The sequence below is a fragment of the Beta vulgaris genome, chromosome 6 (genome assembly GCF_026745355.1).
Source record: "Beta vulgaris subsp. vulgaris cultivar EL10 chromosome 6, EL10.2, whole genome shotgun sequence".
Lineage (NCBI taxonomy): Eukaryota > Viridiplantae > Streptophyta > Magnoliopsida > Caryophyllales > Amaranthaceae > Beta > Beta vulgaris.
Window position 1 is genome coordinate 4,219,861 of NC_079207.1, and position 19,497 is coordinate 4,239,357.

General features: G+C 32.5%; 2 protein-coding genes across 2 annotated transcripts; both read left to right on the forward strand.

The window, feature by feature from the left end:
* Positions 1 to 1,443: 1,443 nt before the first annotated feature.
* LOC104895108 (MADS-box protein CMB2) lies at positions 1,444 to 10,560 on the forward strand. The gene is made up of 7 exons (XM_010681526.4): positions 1,444 to 1,869; positions 1,987 to 2,053; positions 5,252 to 5,313; positions 5,440 to 5,539; positions 8,790 to 8,831; positions 8,918 to 8,962; positions 10,064 to 10,560. The coding sequence occupies exons 1-7, from the start codon at positions 1,676 to 1,678 to the stop codon at positions 10,259 to 10,261; spliced, it is 708 nt and encodes a 235-aa protein (XP_010679828.2). The 5' UTR covers positions 1,444 to 1,675; the 3' UTR covers positions 10,262 to 10,560.
* Positions 10,561 to 17,384: 6,824 nt separating this feature from the next.
* LOC104895109 (putative leucine-rich repeat receptor-like serine/threonine-protein kinase At2g24130) lies at positions 17,385 to 19,114 on the forward strand. The gene has a single exon (XM_010681527.4). The coding sequence runs from the start codon at positions 17,587 to 17,589 to the stop codon at positions 18,886 to 18,888; it is 1,302 nt and encodes a 433-aa protein (XP_010679829.2). The 5' UTR covers positions 17,385 to 17,586; the 3' UTR covers positions 18,889 to 19,114.
* The last annotated feature ends 383 nt before the right edge of the window (positions 19,115 to 19,497 follow it).

A 19,497-nucleotide genomic window follows, 5' to 3' on the forward strand; every position in this document is an offset into this window, starting at 1 on the left:
ATGTATATAACTTAAAAAATAATTTTGAAGTAAAGAACTTGGATACTTTTGATAAATTATTATTTATGTTTAATTATGTAAGCAACTTCATATTTATTTGGACTCTTTATATTTATGAACTAACAAATTTTTTTTACTCTTAGATTACAAAATTAATGCCGCGGAGGAAAAAATGGATAAACCGCAAAGCGCAGAAAACTGTTTTGCGGGGTTCGATTTGGCAAAAGTGAGGTGCGATTTGGGTTGAAAAAATGTAAAACCGTATATTTGCGGTTTGGGTTGGATTACATCCCAAACTGCACCAACCCAAACCGCGAACACCCCTATCCAGAAGCTTATTACAAGCCATACATCCCGTCATCCCCCAACACCCCTCCTCCCTAAATCCCAAGCAAATATTTGGAGTAGGAGTTGAACCAGTTAGATATCTAGCAATTACAAACAAAATAAAGATTACATAAAACTAAACTAGGACGAGTATTTCTCTATCCTTAGGATAATATTAGCCACACAATTATGCTAATGGGATTAACTACTAATTTACCCTCAGGATTCCTAATTTAAGAATGGATTTACAGCAAGATTATCCATTCTGCATGAATGTGGTTGAGAGTATTTTTTTTTTTTTAGAGAATACGTTTTGGGAAGGAGTGACAGAAAAAGAAAACTGATCAGAAATAACGTTTTGCCAAACGGTTTATTTTGGGATAAAATCAGATGGCATTTATAAGAAACTGCCAATTAAATATTATCTCATAAACCGAAATAATAATTAATTTAAAAAAATTCGACAGAACTTAAATGTTAATCAAACATTAAGTCTTTTATTTAACCCGCACGTCGGAATCTGTGCTAGTCATTGATTAGAATTATACAAGTATATTATTAACCCAAATACAAGCACATCCAAGCCCAATGCTCAACTTGGCCCAAGTAATTAGGCCTTTATCCAATTTAATATAACTAGCACAAGAGTTAATATAAAGACACCAATAATAATCTATTCCTTCCATGTGGAACAAATACCCAAACTCAAATTAACTTTCCTTCTCTCTAAATACATTATTATATTCCAACATAACCTTAGACTTTTTTAGATAAACCCTAATTCTGCTCGTACTGGAAAAGCTTATATTAGGCACCAATTCAGCTCATTTCAGTCCAATTTAACCCAAAAGAATAGGCCTAAATATATACTTTCAATCCTTTTTTTAAACTTATTTTTGCTTCTCTGAATTAATTACATCTTTTAACACCTTATTTCAACTGATATGAACTTATTATTATTAAATCTTATTTGTAGGTATATCATATTTTTATTTTATTTATCTGAACTTATTAAATCTTATCATGTAAACTTATAAGAACTTAAATTAAAAATAACCTACATATCAATAAAGGCTCTTTTGCATTCCTACAAACACTATAGGTAATTTTCACCGATGAAGTAAAGTAACCATTATCTTTATTACATACATACATAAATAGTTACACTCCATTTCTCACTTTTCCTTCTTCACTTTCTATATTAAGCAAAATCTCTCATCCTTTTGCTTCTTAATCAAAGCCAAACACGCCTTCTAATGGAACCACAAAGCTTTCTCTCTTTGCCATTTTTTTGAAGTTGAAAGAAAAGAGTAAAAAAGAGAGAAAATAACGATCAAAGTGAAAAATAATGGGGAGAGGAAAATTAGAGATTAAGAGGATCGAAAATACTACAAATCGACAAGTTACTTTCTCTAAGAGAAGAAATGGGATCATGAAAAAAGCTCAAGAATTAACTGTTTTATGTGATGCCAAAATTTCTTTAATTATCGTCTCCAGTTCTTCTACCAAGAGAGTTTATCACTACATCAGTCCTGGAGCTTCGTACGTACTTTTAATTTCCCTTTTGATCAATAATATGTCCTCTTTTTTTTTTTCTTTTCTAAACACTTGGCTAATTTTACTTTTATATATGTGTATATTTATTGGGATTTTTGGAAGGCTTAAGAAGATGTACGATGAGTACCAGAAGGTAGAGGGTGTTGATCTGTGGCGTAAGCACTACGAGGTTTAGTTTTTCACTCATTTTTAAGTTGGGGTTACGTCTCGGATAATTATAATTTTTATTTACTGATATTTTGCTTTAGAATTATAACACCAATTATTTTTTAATTTAGTGGTTATTACTTTAGCAGGTAAGTTTGAAGTCTTGGGATTGAATCTTACACCATGCATGCATTTTCTAATTTATATTATTATATATGTTGGAGAACGTGATTCATGAAGTAAACATTTTAAAGGATAGCACCACGTGGCACAATTCTTTGTTTAGAAACACCTTTTAATTATATTCTTCTTCTGTTTCTTAAACATATGAAAAGTGGGGGAATACCAAGGAATGTAGAGAGAGAAAGTTGAGATCAGAATAAAGTAGAGCAATTCAAGTGATGAAACTAAAAAGTTGTGGCCCCCTTTACTTTGGTGGCATATTTGTAATAGTAAGAGCAAACTTTTTTATCATTTAAAACCTGGTTGCACTTATTGTCACTATTCCAAATTAGGAAAATGTTTCGCTTATTAAGAAGGGAAGGTAGTATTAGTACAAATTAGTTGATTAGTAGATCATAATATTGTCTCTAATAACTAAGGATATTGTGAATTACTTGTATTATTTTTGTATGGAAATTTTAATATATTGATCTAAGGGCCTGTTCTCTTCGACATAAAATAGCTGAACTGAATTGAATTGAATTGAATTAAATTAAATTAAATTAAATTGAATGTAATAAATATATAAATAATATTTAAACAATAATAATATGAATATTAAATAATAATTATAATGATAAGTAAAAATAATGAATAATAATAGTATTTTGGATATTTTTAAATGATAGTTATGAATAAATAATATTAATAATCATAAATTATGAATAATAATAATAATAATAATAATAATTAATGATAATAATGATAATTAATAATAATAATTTTATATTATTTGTATTAATATATTAATACTTGATGATGATTATATAATAACAATAATATATAAGAAGTAAATTAATATTCCTATTTTAATAATTAGATTTAATAATATAATAATATTTAGTAATAAAATTAATGATTGGGTCGAACTGTGCAAAATTACATCATAAATCGTTTTGACGCGATTTGATTGGTTTATGGGCTAAAAACGCATTTATTTGTGCTTTTGACCTAAACTATGTTCCTTCTAATAATAATAGTAATAATAATGAATAAAACTATAATAAACAAATAATATATAGAAATAATAATAACAACAACAACAACAACAATAATAATAATAATGATGATGATGATGATAATGATAATAATAATAATTAAAAATAATGATATGAAATAAATAATAATAAGATTAATTAGTAAAATAAATTAGACCAACATAATAATAATATTTCACAAAATGATTATAAAAGAATGAAACTGCACTGAATTGCACTGAACTGAACTGAATTGAGCTGAACTTAATTGAACTGAACTGAAAATAAGCTGTGGAGAACAAACCCTAAAAGTATGTTAGGGTACTCTTTAACTCAATATCATTGCTCCATCCTAATTTTCTTTAAGAAAACCGTTTCTTCCTTATCCAAGAAATGCAAGTCTTACAAGAAAAAATCTCTAAGTTCATAATATGATTGTAATTAAATCATCTAAGAATTAGACAGGATTTAGATCCTATATTTGAGTTTTAGGGAAGCTTAATATTAGTTTGAGGACTTGTTTGATTGTTAATGACTACTATATGTTTATGAGTATATATTTAGGACAAATACTCCTTCCATTCTTTTGGAGTGATATAGACCTAATTGTTATTCACTCCTATAAATTAAGGTTGGCCTAATTGATTGAACGCCATTTTTCCACCCTTGTGATAAGAATTCGATTCTTTATTCTTATAAAGTAGAATCTCAAATCTCCCATGCAAGATATTTAATTCATCTTACCTCTAGAAAAAATTGTTTATGACTACTAGATCAGCAGAGGGGTAGATGAGGGTGTGCAAAGAGCCCTACAGCAGGCCTCAAAATTATAAGGGCCTCAAAATATAATTATTATAATAATTTTAGTTCATATTAAAGCAAATCACTATTATTTTTCACTCTGAATAAGAAAAATTTAACGATTTATCATTAATATTTGAACTTTCACCTTTAACTTTCGAACTATTTCGTTTTTAATTTATTAATATTGGGGCCCAATTTTCATTTTAGAACCGGGGCCTCAAAGTTTTCAAGACGGTCCTAACTAGATGTTATAAAAATTCAAATTAGAAAGGGTGTGGACTTTAAGCATAAATTTAGAAAGTCAAATCTTCACATATAACGAGAAATCTAATCTTTTTATTGACGGATGAGAAATCTAATCTTTTAGCATAGGGCTATTATTAAGTATTTTAGTTTATTCCAAAGGCAAAAATGGTAAACATTTGATATCCCCCAAAGATCACTTTGGGAACCCTATCCAAAATAATACTCCCTCCGTCCCATAATATAAGTCCCCTTTCCTTTTAAAGTGTCCCAAAATATAAGTCTTGTTTCTATTTTCAATCAATAATTATACCCAAAATACCCTCATAAAATAATTTAACTCCCAAAAAGTCCTCATAATTTCAACTTCCAATGCACCATTATTAATGATAAGATAGAATCTCATAACCCATTAAACTACTCTACACATTAAACTATGCAATATTAATGTTAAGTTTTTATTTTTTTTAAAAAGAAAAAACAATGTAAGTGTTTCCCAATAAAAATGAATCTTTTTATTTAAATAAAACAAAATTCTACTTTACCTTAATTCCCGTGTAAAAACAGAATCAGGACTTATATTATGGGACGGAGGGAGTATTAATGAGGAGCATATATATTCATAATAAAGAAAATTTAACCCTAGAGATTCAACTATCGGTTAACAATTGTAACAGGTCTAGATCAACTATCAATTATAGGCTTTCAAGACACCCACATAGTGAGATTGTTTTGTATAATTTTATGGGTCATATGACTTTATGATATGCTACAACAGGTTGGGTTACCAGCTAATCTCGTGCAAAGTTACGACCCCTTATATTTGAGACTTACACCGAATAATTAATAATTGTTACTCTTTAATAATTTCACTAATAGTTGACCCTTAGTGTTAATATTTCCTAATAATAACTATTCATAGCCCAAATTTTCAATTAATATTGTTGTGCATCGGCGTTGATGTATTGATGCAGCAAATGCAAGAGCAAGAGAGAAAGCTACTAGAGATCAACACTGAACTTCGAAGAGAGATTAGGTATAATACTTATGCTGCAAATATAGGCCGATTATCTCTCAACAACATTATTGAACTTTGATTTGATTCAAATATAATAGTACTTGATCTCCTACAAATGAGTGATCGGATTGTGTTTGTTAATAGCCGAAGGATGGGAGGCGATCTAGAGGAGCTTAGTATAGGAGAATTGGGTGCTCTTCAACAACAAATGAGTAACGCCCGACTTGTCATTCGTGATCGAAAGGTAAATGTGTTAATATCTTTTGGTACAACCAATGTTATCAGGATCGGGATCCTACTTCGGATCGTAGGGGCTGGTAGAATCGAATCGGTGGGATCGGATCGTAGGATCGTAAGATCCTACAATTCGGTGAAATTGAGATAATTATACTAAAATATGGTGAGAACCTCATGTTAAAAATTTACACATATTAATAATGATTTTCTTAGTTAGCAAATGATGATAGTTTTTCAATACAATAAGATTGAAGTAACATGCGATCAAAATCTAATAGGAGAAATATAAAATGTGAAATTACTTTATGATTTTTATATGGTAGGATCGAATCGTAGAGTCGTAGGATCGTAGAATCGTGTTAAGATCCTACCATGTGATTTTTTGTGGTTGCGCAGGATCGAAAGATCCTACAAAATTAAGATCCTACGTAGGATCGGGATCGGTAAGGTCTTCCAGGATCGTAAAATCGTAGAATCGTAAGATTCGGATCGGGATTTTAACAACAATGGGTACAACTATTTAAAAAAGAGACGAGGAAATACACTATTGTTTTTGGTGAGATATGGATTTTATCTTCGTCTTCGACAAGATAGTGCGTCATAAGGCATCTACAATAATATCGTTCTATAATGCTTGATCATTTAGTAGTGATTTGTTAACATTACAAGCTTCTTGAATAATAAGAATGTGTCAAAGGACCAACTCAGCCAAAAGCTTAAACTGATGGTTGAGGTCCCAGGAATAGTTCTATACTCTATCATGCCCCCTCACGTAAGAGTCCTTAGGGCTTGAAGTGTTGATGCAACACAGGCCTTCCTCATACCTGGCGCTAAATATTCCAATGAAAAAGGAGGGGTGGATGAGATTCGAACCCGTGACCTTTTTGTCAGGCTGGCTTTGATATCATGTCAAAGGATCAACTCAACCAAAAGCTTAAGCTGATGGTTGAGACCCCAGGAATAGTTCTATACTCTATCAGAATGTACATCGAATCTCAAGATGCTCATAATACAAGGTTGGGAAAAAAAGGGGTTGTTTAATAGGATGTCTAGAATTATCTTTAGTACAAGTTCCCAAAATTTTCAAAACATACAGAACTTTTTACTTTTCTCTCTTGTGAGTCTAACACTGTTCAATATACCTCTTAAATTGAGAAAATTGTCACCAACTAATTTTGGAATGTCATCGTTTGATAATTGCATTGTTTTTTGGGATTGATATTTGATTAAGAAGTGAGGTTAACATGAAGTTGTTTGGTCTTTAATTTAAGAGCAATTACAAGGGCAAGGTATAACCATTTGTAGGTTTGTGTGTCATATCAGATTTTCAAACTACAATATTATTTCCAAGCTATAACCTTTCTCAATGGAAAGGTATAACCACTTGTAGTTTTTGTAGGTCTCACATATCGTTTAGTAATAGAAATTGGGAAATGAGATGGAAAGGAGCGAAGTAGGGCCCACAAAAAAGTTAAATAGAGTTACTTGCTTTGTGGAGCTATTTGATTTTACCAAGCTACAACCTCTTTCCACTCCAATGACAAAGCAAGTAGCTCTAACTTTTAACATATTGCAAACAGAAACCTAAAATCACCCGCTGGAGTTGCTCTAAGGTGTCATGAGTTTTGACTCCTCCATACTATAGCTTTAAATGATAAAGAGTTATAATTATCTAAGATGTTATACTTGATTTTTTGGGGGGATAAACACAAGTTTCAACTCTATAGGTACAATTACAAAGAGTTTCACTCCTTTATATTTTCAACTAAGGATAGTTCCCTATGGTAGTTTAGTGGATCTGTCAAGATATCATCCGTAGTTGATAAACTAAATGTGAAATCGACATATAACTTTTGTCATTAGTTCACCTCCATATTGCGATAGAAAGATTACTAGCTAAGGCTATGTTCAGTTCACCTTATTTTTGCTTATTTCAGATCTAATCAGATCAGATCAGATCAGAAAAAATAAGTTCAGATCAGATCAGATCAGAAAAAATAAGTTCAGATCAGATCAGATCAGATCAGATCAGACCAGATCAGATCAGATCAGATCAGATCAGATTCAGATCATATCATGCTTATATTTAAAAACTTATTATTATTAAATATCTTTCACTACATATTAATAAAAATTATAATAATTGAATATTAATAAAGTACTCATTGAGACGAATCAAACAAGACCCCACATGACTATATTTTTTCTTATATATTAGAAAAATCAAAAGATTATCTCAATTGTGAATAGTGTCAAGATTCTAAGTGACAAAGATAAAAAAATACAAAGGGGGTATTATTATTTACTAGTACATTTGTTCAAAAGAATTATTATTGTGTTGTTGTTGTACTTATTAATTATTAATATTGGTAATTATTATTAATCTTGTTGTTACCATTATAAATGTCATTGTATTATTATATTAAGTTATTTTGTTGTTATTAAATAATAGAAAATTAAAAGCCACATGTTAAGAACATAAGATTGACGCAAAAATAAGAAATATATAAAATATGATATCTCAAATTCATGACAACGAAACTACTAATTTCGGATTACATTTCAAAATAAGCTAAGTGTGAATACAAATTATAAATTTAGATTCGGTATACCTCTTCTACCGAATTCCAAATCTCTCTAGCTATTTGAAGTTGCACGATATTTATTTATTTTTTGCTCAAGTCATAGTTGTTTGTATATCTTGTTCTATTTTATATGGAAAAAAAAGAGTTCAGTTTGCCGACTTCTCAAGTGTGAAACTTTTTTTTAAGGGAAAGTGTGAAACATTGTATAAGTGCTCTTATAAAATAATGACTTGAGTTATATAATTATTTTTAGTAATAATAATAATTATGATTATAATTATTATTGTTGTTCTTATAATAATGATAATAATAATAATTATTATTAATAATAAAAGTTGTATAAAAGTTGTAATAGAAATAAAATGATAATAATAGTAACACTATAAAGAAGATCTTATAATGTATTGCATAATAATGATTTACAAAGTAATAATATAATAGTAATAATATATTTTATAAAAGATAAGATCTTGTTGAAAAAATAAGTTCAGATCAGATCAGATCAGAAAAAATAAGTTCAGATCAGATCAGATCAGAAAAAATAAGTTCAGATCAGATCAGATCAGATAAGTTCAGATCAGAAAATTTCAGGTGAACTGAACATAGCCTAAATGTGTAATACGTTGCTTGATATTTTGTCACTGTCAAAACTTAGTAATTTTGCAAATGCAGTATCATGTGATCAAGAATCAAACTGGGACAACCAGGAAGAAGGTCAGTATTTACTAACCCTTACGTCGTACACTATTTAATTACCCCTAAATGGTTAAACAAGCTAAGCCTAATACTTTATTTCTCAGGTAAGGAGCCTCGAGGAAATTCGTGATAACCTCCTATTGAATCTCGTAAGCATCTCTCAACCAAATTTACAAAGATATATAAGCATCTTTTTGTTCGTTATCACTTTTTGTTTGCAGTTTTCAGTGTTTTTGAAAATCAAAAACAAAATATGAAAATTAGAAGAAAAAAAAAATAGTTTCCAGTTTTGTACTGTCATTTTCAGTTTATTATCCATAAAACAAAAAACTGAAAATTGAAAACTGAAAATAAATAATGATGAACTACCCTTAATAGTTATATTTAAAACATCGCACCAAAATAAAATTATCTTGTGGAATATATTGAGTAAGTTCCTGTAGTTTTTTTTTTTGTTGAACAAAGCAACTAATATTAATAAAGTCTTACAATCCTTAAGATATATTCCATACAATAAGTAATAGGGTAGGGAAAGGTCAGGGATAGGATCCAAATTCAGATCCGTTTTTTAGCAAGGATCTAGATCCTACCCGGATCCACAGGGTAATAAGAATGAGGATTCAGATTCGTACGGATCCTACGTATCTGGGTCCTAAACGGAACCAAAACAGATCCTTGTCTATTGTTTTTAAACTACTCTAATTTTCACAATAATTAAAGATTTTAAACAATAAAGTCATCTAATATCAACCAAAAAATACATTTAATTTTGAAAAATAACCATTGCAACTACTTACCACTATTCAATTATCAAACTGTAGATTAGTTATCAACTCAATTTTTATTAACCTCAATTGTCCAATAAATTTTCACATGAAAATCATACATTAATTAGAACAATAATCCGAAATTCAAGTGAAAATCCGTTTTACATGTAATAACTAATATTATGATAATATAATATTAAATAATAATATTATAAAAACGGGTAAATGGATATGGATTTGGGTAATAATTTAGGACCTGATCCAAATCCCTTTTTTTCAAGGAGGACCTAGATCCTACTCGGGCCACATGGTCCAAAATTTGAGGACCCAGATCTGTCAAAAATGGATCTGGATCCACGGATCCGGGTAGGGTCTATTACTCACTGTCATCTCTATTTACAACACTATTAATATCCGAATGTCTACTAGTCTTGGCTAAATTAAAGTATTCAAATTGGTTTTGTTTGTGTTTTGAAATGATAGGAAACCAGATTTAAGGCCCCCGAATTTGGTCTAGAGGATGATAATAATCAGGGTGTTTATGAGGATGCAGCTAATTATGCAAACAATGGTGCAGCAGCCAACTTATTTGGCGTGAGCCGACACTCTCGCCATCATAATTTTCAGCAGGCACAGGCAGGATGCTATAGCATTAATTTCCAAGATCTGCGCCTTGCTTGAATTGCTTCATTGCTAGGCCTTATTCCTCACTATGCTAGCTACATTAACTTCCATCAGCACCAAACATGTTCTATATATGAATCTTAGGATATATCAATATAATACTATTATGAAGAATTATATAAAAAAAAATACTATAATGAAGGTTGCCTAAACAAACTTATGTACTTCTGAGAATTGATATATACTACAATCATGTAATATTGTTATATGCTATACAGTGCTAAGCATTGCCTACCTTGTTGAATCAAACATGTTTAGTTTGAATTTGTCTACTTATATATTGTGCCTTTGGACAACTTGGTTTTAAGCATTCTTTATTTTTTTTCTTGTTAGTGGCTTAGAGGGTGTTTGGTATAAAAAAAATGAGGTAGAAAATGGATTCAGATAAGTGTTTTCATTTCTAATTGTTTGGTATGAGTGTTAAGTAACAAATACCGTTTTTTGAGGGATTCACAATCCCTCCAGGCTCCATTCGTTGCCCTTATCAAACTAGTGGAAGCAATTACATTTCCCTCCTCAATCATAATTGTTTCCATTCCACTAGGATACCAAACAACTATTAAAGATAACAATTATTATTTCCATTTTCCCTCACCCAAAATTTTTTCATTCCATTTCTATTAATCATTCCAAACGTCCCTTTACTGCAGTAAAGTGGTTGTTTAATGTTTATATTGCATTAATGTAGAATGGATTGCAGAAGTATTATTCTTTATCATGAAAGAACAAAAACTCAAACTAAACGAAGAGGTGCAAAAATATCTTGCAATTTCTAGTTGATGTGATAAATAATATTTTGTATTTGATCAAAAAGAAAAAAGAAAATATGTTGTTAGTATTCAAGTCCATGTAAGTGAATAATTTCAAAGTAGTAGTATATGAATTGGATTCGTGTAAGATGTTTGTTTTTCAAATTTATTAAGAAAAACCACATGAATTATCTCATACAGTATAGAATAATAGGCTAATGAAAAATTATGGTCTTGTTTGATAAATAGAAGTTTGGGAAAAAATTAGGGGTTTCAACTCATATTAAAGGATTTGACTAGTTAGATCAATTTACTAATTTGAGTGTTTGGTAGATAGAGGTTTGAAATAGCTTGCTGGGTCCAAAAAAAAACTTTTTGAAAGCTAGGGATGAACTTTTTGACATTAGAGGTTTGAGAATGAGTAGATAAATTACATTTATGTCCCAAAGTTCTTCAAATTGCATTTATAAACAATAAAGGGTACAATAATGTATTATGTCTATGTCCTTATTGTTCATATACAATTAAATAACAATCAGCTATCAGCTACTTACCAAACATGTTTATACAAATAACTGCTTAGAAATAATCTTTAGTTGGGATTGAAAATGAAGGAACGTCCATAATAAGAACTATTCTTGTCAATTTTTCCTATACCAAAATGTAATGTTGCATAATGCTGATGTTTTTAGAGTTCAAATATGAAAGCGTTGTTGTATGGAGCTGACCAAGTTATATACCGGTCTTTCCAGACCAATAGAAATCATTCTAGTCAATACACCTGCTTCAGAACCGTTGACTTCATTATATCGGCTTCATAAAGGTACCTAGACGGTATCCTCACTGGGCCATTACTCATGGACCTAGGCTTGATACAGTTTCTACTTATATGTGCCTACGAGCCTAAGGATAAAACTTCAATAGATAAAAGTATATCCCAAAGGAATATACCTGCGTCCAACGAATAGGAGCAGAGTCCTACTTGAACAAGGATTCTTGCCGGCTCCTATAAATACCCCGTTGATCTGAGTCATAAGGTACGTTCACAAACACAGTCATACACCACTTGAGAGCTACCAGTTTACCCATTACTGACTTAGGCATTGGAGGGGCGTTCCTCGGATCAACTCCCGAGGTTAGTTTACGTGCACTGTTTTGCAGAACATCGAACCGGTTTACGTATACGTAGAAGATACCGGTTCACACCCTACCATTTATTACATACCGGAACAGTTGCTTTTTTTTCAGATGCTTGAAAATTTGTAAATGATTCGAAAGCCAATGGTAATAAGACAAGCTTTGGTCAAATAAGTTGCATTTAGGACAGATCTTGGCTACAATTTTCACAAACCCAATCTAGTTTGTGACAAAAAGTTTAGTGTCTGCCCTTGAGAGTCGAAATCGTACAAGACATTGCTTAGATTTGCAGGTTTCTTGGTAATAAACTAATAACTAGCTATCACGTGGAACTGGATTGAGAACCTTCAGTCCTTCAAAGTTAAAGGTATGTATGTTTTCTTGATAGTTGATACTCACTAATCACTATTGTAGTATATTTATTAACAATTGCGGATTACCCCGTTTGTATATAAGTTATGTATTATTTATACTATTATCTTATTCCTTTTATAGTACCTTAGTATTTTTTTTTTGGTTTTCCCAATTTCAAGGAGATTAGGATTTAGATTAATGGTGGATCATTAGAATATCATGAAAAAGATTAGCTATTTACTAGAAATAAATGATTAAAAAATTATGTTGGGTTGGTATTCACTATTCACTATATATATTAATGTCTATCTTTATTACGTAGAGTATCCACTCGATGGAAATAACTTTTTTTATAATAGTTGGATCATTCTTATATTCTCCTCTTGCCATTTATATAACTTTCCAATTAATTGCAATCCTACTTTGGTGTTAATAGTATTTGTTATAACAAACGTGAGAAAGAAACAAATAATCGAATGTAAAACAAAGAAAAACGCACAACAGATTTACGTGGTTCACCAATTTGACTACGTCCATGAGCAGAGAGAGAATATTTTATTGATATGAGGAAAATCAGATTATAGAGTGAATAAGAATTAATTCGTGGTATAAAGAAACTAGGTTTAAATCCTATTCATACCCCGCTTAAGAAAACTCGTTTCCTCATCAAAACTGATCACTGCCCGACCGGGTGACATATTTCCCAAACCAAGAATTGCTCTCAGACCCAATCGGGCAACCTTCGTCCGGTCGTTGTTTGCTACTACGCCCGATGCCATCAGGCGCCCTGCAAAACAGCCTACTTGACATCTTCGACTCAGGCCCGATCGGGCGGCCCTGCAAACATTATGTCGAACAGATTCAAGGCATATAATTCCTAGATTATTCATATGAGTGTAATTCTTACCCTCATATTGCTAATTGGTGATGTTTTCTCTATATTTTGGTCTGTTAATTATTAAATCTATCTACTTCCTTTGTCTTTTTTACTTGTTATTTTTTCCATAAATGAATATCTTTTTTACTTGATATATTTTTTTATTTGATAATTGTGCCAAAAAAAACTAAAATACGCTTTATTTTTGTCATCTTTTTTATTTATAACTCTTAAATTTTTATTAACTTTCAATGAAGTTATGATCCTTATCACACCGTTTCTCTTATTCTGAATATTTATATAATTATGTCGATAATAATATAATAAGTAATTAAAGACATAAAATATTAGAAAATCTTTTGAGATGGGTTTTCCGTAACATAGGATCAATGTATGAATGCAAGGTTTTCTTTGGTTGTCTACTGAGTGTTGATTTTGTTGAAGTTTACAATTTAAGAGATGGCTTTAAATTTTTGCAGCAGCCAACCTTACCGAAAGTAGCTATGGACCAATTATGATTTATAGGACGCTGAAGTAAACGTTGACGATTTGACGTTGGTAATGTATTCGATTCATAATACGCACATGCTGCCCATATAGAATTTTTGAACAATGGAGAAATTGGGATGCATTTTCTTCATTCATCTTGAAAACTCTAAATTGAACTAACTTGAACTTATTTAAATTTAATTTATTAAAACTGATTTTTATTGAACCTAATTGAAATTTATTAGACCTTATTGATTAATGATCATTGAATATTTGAACCTTATTGAATTTGATTAAAACTTTTTAGAACTTTGATGGGACCTAAAACTATTTTTTAAGATGAAGATAACGCACCCTTGAAGTATGAAGTTGTGAACCTTTTGCCAAATGCCAAGTACGACAAATATTTTTTTTTATCGTTTATTCGGGTATACTGTGACTCCATGAATATTGTACACTTAAATATATAAGAAAAAATTAACATTTTTAAGACCATATAACAGCATAAGTTGGCAAAAATATTAATGAATTCCTTAAATCTTCTAACAAACTAGCTAGTTATTGTCTAAATAAAAATGAATCGATAAAATACTGGATATAGGAAATCAATTTATTGTTGAAACTTTTTACAGGACTTGGAGTAAATAATAGGTTAAATTGGTCGAAAAGGTAACCACTTTATTAAACGGGTTGATTTTGGTATCATGAATTTCGACACGATTATTTAAACGGGCCTAGTTGGTGCCGATAATTTTGACACAATAGTAAATGAAATGAACAAAAATTTAGATACGACACTACCTATTTGATAGTTATATCCGCATGTGGGACCGACACTAGTCAACCCATCACATTCTGGCATAAACTAGTGGCCTTAGTCCATAACCTCGTTTTATTAGTTAATTTTTGACAATAATTTTTAATTTCATAAAAAGTTAAAATATAAAGTAGTTTATAACAAAATTCCTATTTATTCAAACTCGAGTAAGTTTTTCTTTGACATATGTTCATCACAAAACATAGAATGAAAATGTACTAATAAAATTGAGCAAGGATTACATTCACCATAATAAAATGCAAAACAAATACTATCAAAAACAGAAATGGAGTGGCGTACATCCTCCACCATCATTTGATCCATGGCCCATGGGCTACTTTTAATTATTGTGATGATGTGTGGCTTGAAGGAGGTCCCTATTGAATCTCCGGCTTAATTAATTGTATCGGACTATTCGAATTTGTTAACTTAATGTTAAGCCTATTTCTGACCTCAGAAAAAAAAATCTGAGCCAGGATTATCTTGAAAGGAAATGTATTTTCACTAATAACCGATGCGTCATTACGTCAGCTTGATCAATAATCTTGGAAATTTGAAATATGGAATGTAATATTGGATGACCATTTAATTATACTACTTTTTTTCTTCGATATGATGAACTAATACAAGACATCTTACTACTACCAATGACCTAGCATATACATATATAAAATTTTAAAACGAACTGGAGAATTATAGAGTTATCCTAAAAATTAGCAACACTCGTGAGAGAGATAGAAAAAAAGGATAATAAATGCAATAATTGTAGGGATAATTTCATGAACTCATACAATTTTAAACTTGATATTTTGCTAACCTATCTATGCTTTCTTTCACACACGCACATACCAAAAAATAACTATTTTTACTTGTGAAGAAAAAGCAAAATTTGACAATAAGAATTTCAAGTTCGGACCATAAAGAAAACAATTTTACACCCTTCATATCTTTTTGTTCAGCCTGTATTGTTTGGACGAATATCAGCGTAGAATTTTGTTCATGAACATTTTTGTTTATGCACTAATATTGGTTATGAAAAGTTGGTATTAGAAAAGTGCACATGAATCTATATCTTGTACTAAAATGCGATCGATTAGAACCACAAGTTCACAACTAACACTTGTCAACTTTGTGGTTATTCAGAATATTCTCGTCAAAATGATAAATCTCCAAATCTTGTAAGCATATGTAGCCTACATTAAATTAGAACATGGCATAACATAAACAGAATATACATGATACAATCAAGCAATTTTTGACATTAGAGGTCTGGAAATAAGTGAAATATTAACCAAAAATTCATAGATACCCTTATTATTTTAAAAATGTACCAGGTACCCTAATTATTTCCACAAAATGCATGAAATGCCCTTAATGACTAACGATGTCAAGTTTCCGTTAGTCATTAACCCTAATTAAACCCTAATCGTAACTCCAATTCTAACACCTACACCTAACCTGAACCCTAAACTCTAACCGTAACCCTAACCCTCCCACCACCCCAGCACCCCCACACTCCCACCACTAGTCCCCCACCCTCCCACCACCCTCGACAGCCCGCCCCCCAACCCCACCCTACAGCTGCCCTCCCATCACCCCACCCTACAGCTGCCCTCCCCTCACCCCACCCTTCCACCACCCCCGTACTCGCAGCTCTGCCCTCCCCGCCCTCCCGCAACTCCCCCACCATGTCGGATTCCCCCCGTTCTCCCCCACCCGTTGTCGAATCCCCCTCCCCATCCCATAGTGGAATTCTAGCTGGGGTACCCTACTTTTGGTTGATTTCGCTGGAGGTTTGGTCAATTTTGGCCTTAAATTTGGTTGATTTTGGTTGGTGTTTTATAGCCCAGTTCGCGAAATCTGTAGCCCGGAGGTTTGGTTGATGAGGTGGGGGAGATACGGAAGGGGGAGAGCTTCGGCTACGGGTGGTGGGAGGGCGGTTGCGGGTAGGGGGAGGGCGACTACTAGGGTAGGTAGAATGGGTTGTGGTTGTAGGATTTAGGGTGGGGGTGAGGTATTAAAAGGTTAAGCGTTAGGGTTAGGGTTAGGTTTAGAGGGTTTAATTTGGGTTAGAGGGGTTAGAAAGATTAATTAACCCTAATGACTAACGAAAACTTGACGTCATTAGTCATTAAAGGGAATTTGATACATTTTATTGAAATAGTAAAGGTACTTAGGGTCCGTTTGGTTGGAAATATTTTAGGCTTGGAAACGGATTGAGGTAACACACTCCCTCATTTTATGTTTGGTTGGGTTATCCATTTTTTTCACTCCCTTACTAGCCCAATTTTGATTCCCCCATCTTGAAACCCTCCTCACACCATAGGAAACAAAAAGTAAGGGAGTCATTAGGCTAATGATTTCATTCCTACATCAAAACAAACAAGTGTCTAAAGTACACACATTCCATTTCCATTCCATCCTTTCATCCCATTCCATTCCCTTTCCATTCCTTATTTTGAACCAAACGACCCCTTCGTGTATTTTTTCTAAAAATAGGAATACCTCATAAATTTTGAAAAACCATGAGAATACCCAATGAAAAATCCAAATACTATAATAACAATAATAATAATAACTGAATTGAAAACAGTCAAAAATCCTAAGATAAAAAAAGCTACGTAATCTAACTCTAAGCGACACATGTCAGGAAAATAGTGCTTTTCCATTGACACGCAGGTCCATCCTTTACTTCCATTCATCCGCCATTCACTTCACTTTCTCTCTCCTCCGCTCACTCCCTGACACCACCCGTGATGCTCCTCAGTCCTCAGAGTTCAATCCCCCCCACTCTTGTCCCTTTTTTCATTCTATTCAATATCATCATTTACTCTCACAACTCACAAACAATAAATATAATCTCTTCCAACCCATTACTCAACTTCCAACCAAGAAAAAAATGAGTGATAATAATACTACTACTAATAATCAATCTTCTATCTTACTACTTCTCTTCACTCTCACAACCTTCTTCTTCTACAATGCAACTTCTGTAACTTACTATACAGACATTACAGTACTAAAACTACTCAAACAATCAATTTCTCCAAACTCACTCACACCAGGTTCCTGCATTTCTTCCTGGGATTTCTCTTACGACCCATGTGACTCTCTCTTCTCCGACAAATTCACATGCGGTTTCACTTGCGACCGAGTTAACTCTTCCAACATCACCCGAGTTACTGAACTCGGTCTTGACCAGGCGAGTTACTCAGCTTCTCTCTCTTCAATTCCATGGAACAATCTTCAATTTCTCCGCTCTCTCGACTTAACAGGCAATGCATTTCATGGCAACATCCCTGATTCTCTCTCCAACCTAACTCGCCTCACTCGACTCGTTCTCTCCCGTAACTCGCTCTCGGGTTCCATCCCAGACTCACTGAGTCAACTCGGCGCACTCGAGGAGATCTACCTCGACTACAACTCGTTAGTGGGTCCCATCCCGGGTAGTTTTCGTGGTTTGCGGGGATTAAAGAGGGTCGAGTTGCAGGGGAATCAACTCAGTGGCGAGTTTCCTGATCTGAGTCGACTCACTCAACTCGAGTTTTTGGATACGAGTGAGAATCTCATTACTGGGAGAGTACCGACGAATTTACCGTCTTCTCTGACGGAGATTTCGATGAGGAAGAATTTACTGAGTGGAGATTTACCGGGGGAAATATTGAGAAATTTACCGTTTTTGCAAGTTTTAGACTTGAGTTTTAACCAACTCAGTGGGTTAATTTCAGCGAGTTTCTTCACTCACTCAGTTTTACAACAAGTTTCTCTCTCCAATAATAAACTCACTTCGATTGAGGTACCGAGTGGACTCGGTGCTGACTCGGGGTTAATAGCGATTGATTTGAGTAACAATGAGTTAAGTGGGCTTTTACCTGGGTTTATGGGCTTAATGCCGAAACTATCAGCTTTGACACTAGAGAATAATAAGTTTATGGGCCTTATACCGACTACATATGCTTTGAAGATGGTTTGGGCCGAGCCTGGTGTTGTTCCATTTGAGAGATTGTTATTGGGTGGGAATTACTTGTTTGGCCCAATACCTGATCCATTAATGAAGTTGGAGCCTGGGTCGACCCGTATAAATTTAGTGGATAATTGTTTGTTGGTGTGTCCAAACACGGTGTTCTTTTGTCAAGGTGGTGATCAGAAGTCTGTAGTAGAGTGTAGGACTAGCCTTGGCCCTGTTATTCCTTATAATTAATTCACAACTTTTTTTATGGGGGTTTTAGTTGTTTAGTGTAGTTCTAGAGTGTTACATCCTTATTCAAATGTTTCTTTTTCTCTACTTGAGGAAAAAAAAGATCTAGGTGATTTTTTTGAATAAGTTGTGAATTGATGTTTTTCCCCCAAAAATCCAATGCTTTTAGTAGAAATATTATGTATTTTTGGTTCTCATTCCTCTCTATAAATAATCTTTTCGAACTTAAGCAATATTCTGGAATTCAGGGTGCTACTTCACTGAGCTATCACCTCTCTCTTTTATCGAGCTACTTCATTGTATATATGATCCTACTCTCCCACGAATGTTACCTGTAATTCAGTATTATTGTTACTTCTTCCGTTTCGTTTTAAATGCAACAAATATATATTTTATATCTCACAAATAATATTCCCTCCGTCCCATAATATAAGTCCCCTTTTCTTTTAAAGTGTCCCAAAATAAGTCTTGTTTCTATTCTCAATCAATAATTATACCCAAAATACCCTCATCAAAATAATTAACTCACAAAAAGTCCTCATAATTTCAACTTTCAATGCACCATTATTAATGATAAAATAGAATCTCATAACCCATTAAACTCCTCTACAC

What these genes read in the sequence shown, in the direction of transcription:
- LOC104895108 (XM_010681526.4), top strand. Translation starts at nt 1,676, where the DNA reads ATGGGGAGAGGAAAATTAGAGATTAAGAGGATCGAAAATACTACAAAT. An exon ending in GAACTTCGAAGAGAGATTAG is followed by an intron (nt 5,314 to 5,439) that starts GTATAATACTTA and finishes GTTTGTTAATAG; the next exon opens with CCGAAGGATGGGAGGCGATC. An exon ending in ATAACCTCCTATTGAATCTC is followed by an intron (nt 8,963 to 10,063) that starts GTAAGCATCTCT and finishes TTGAAATGATAG; the next exon opens with GAAACCAGATTTAAGGCCCC.
- LOC104895109 (XM_010681527.4), top strand. Translation starts at nt 17,587, where the DNA reads ATGAGTGATAATAATACTACTACTAATAATCAATCTTCTATCTTACTA.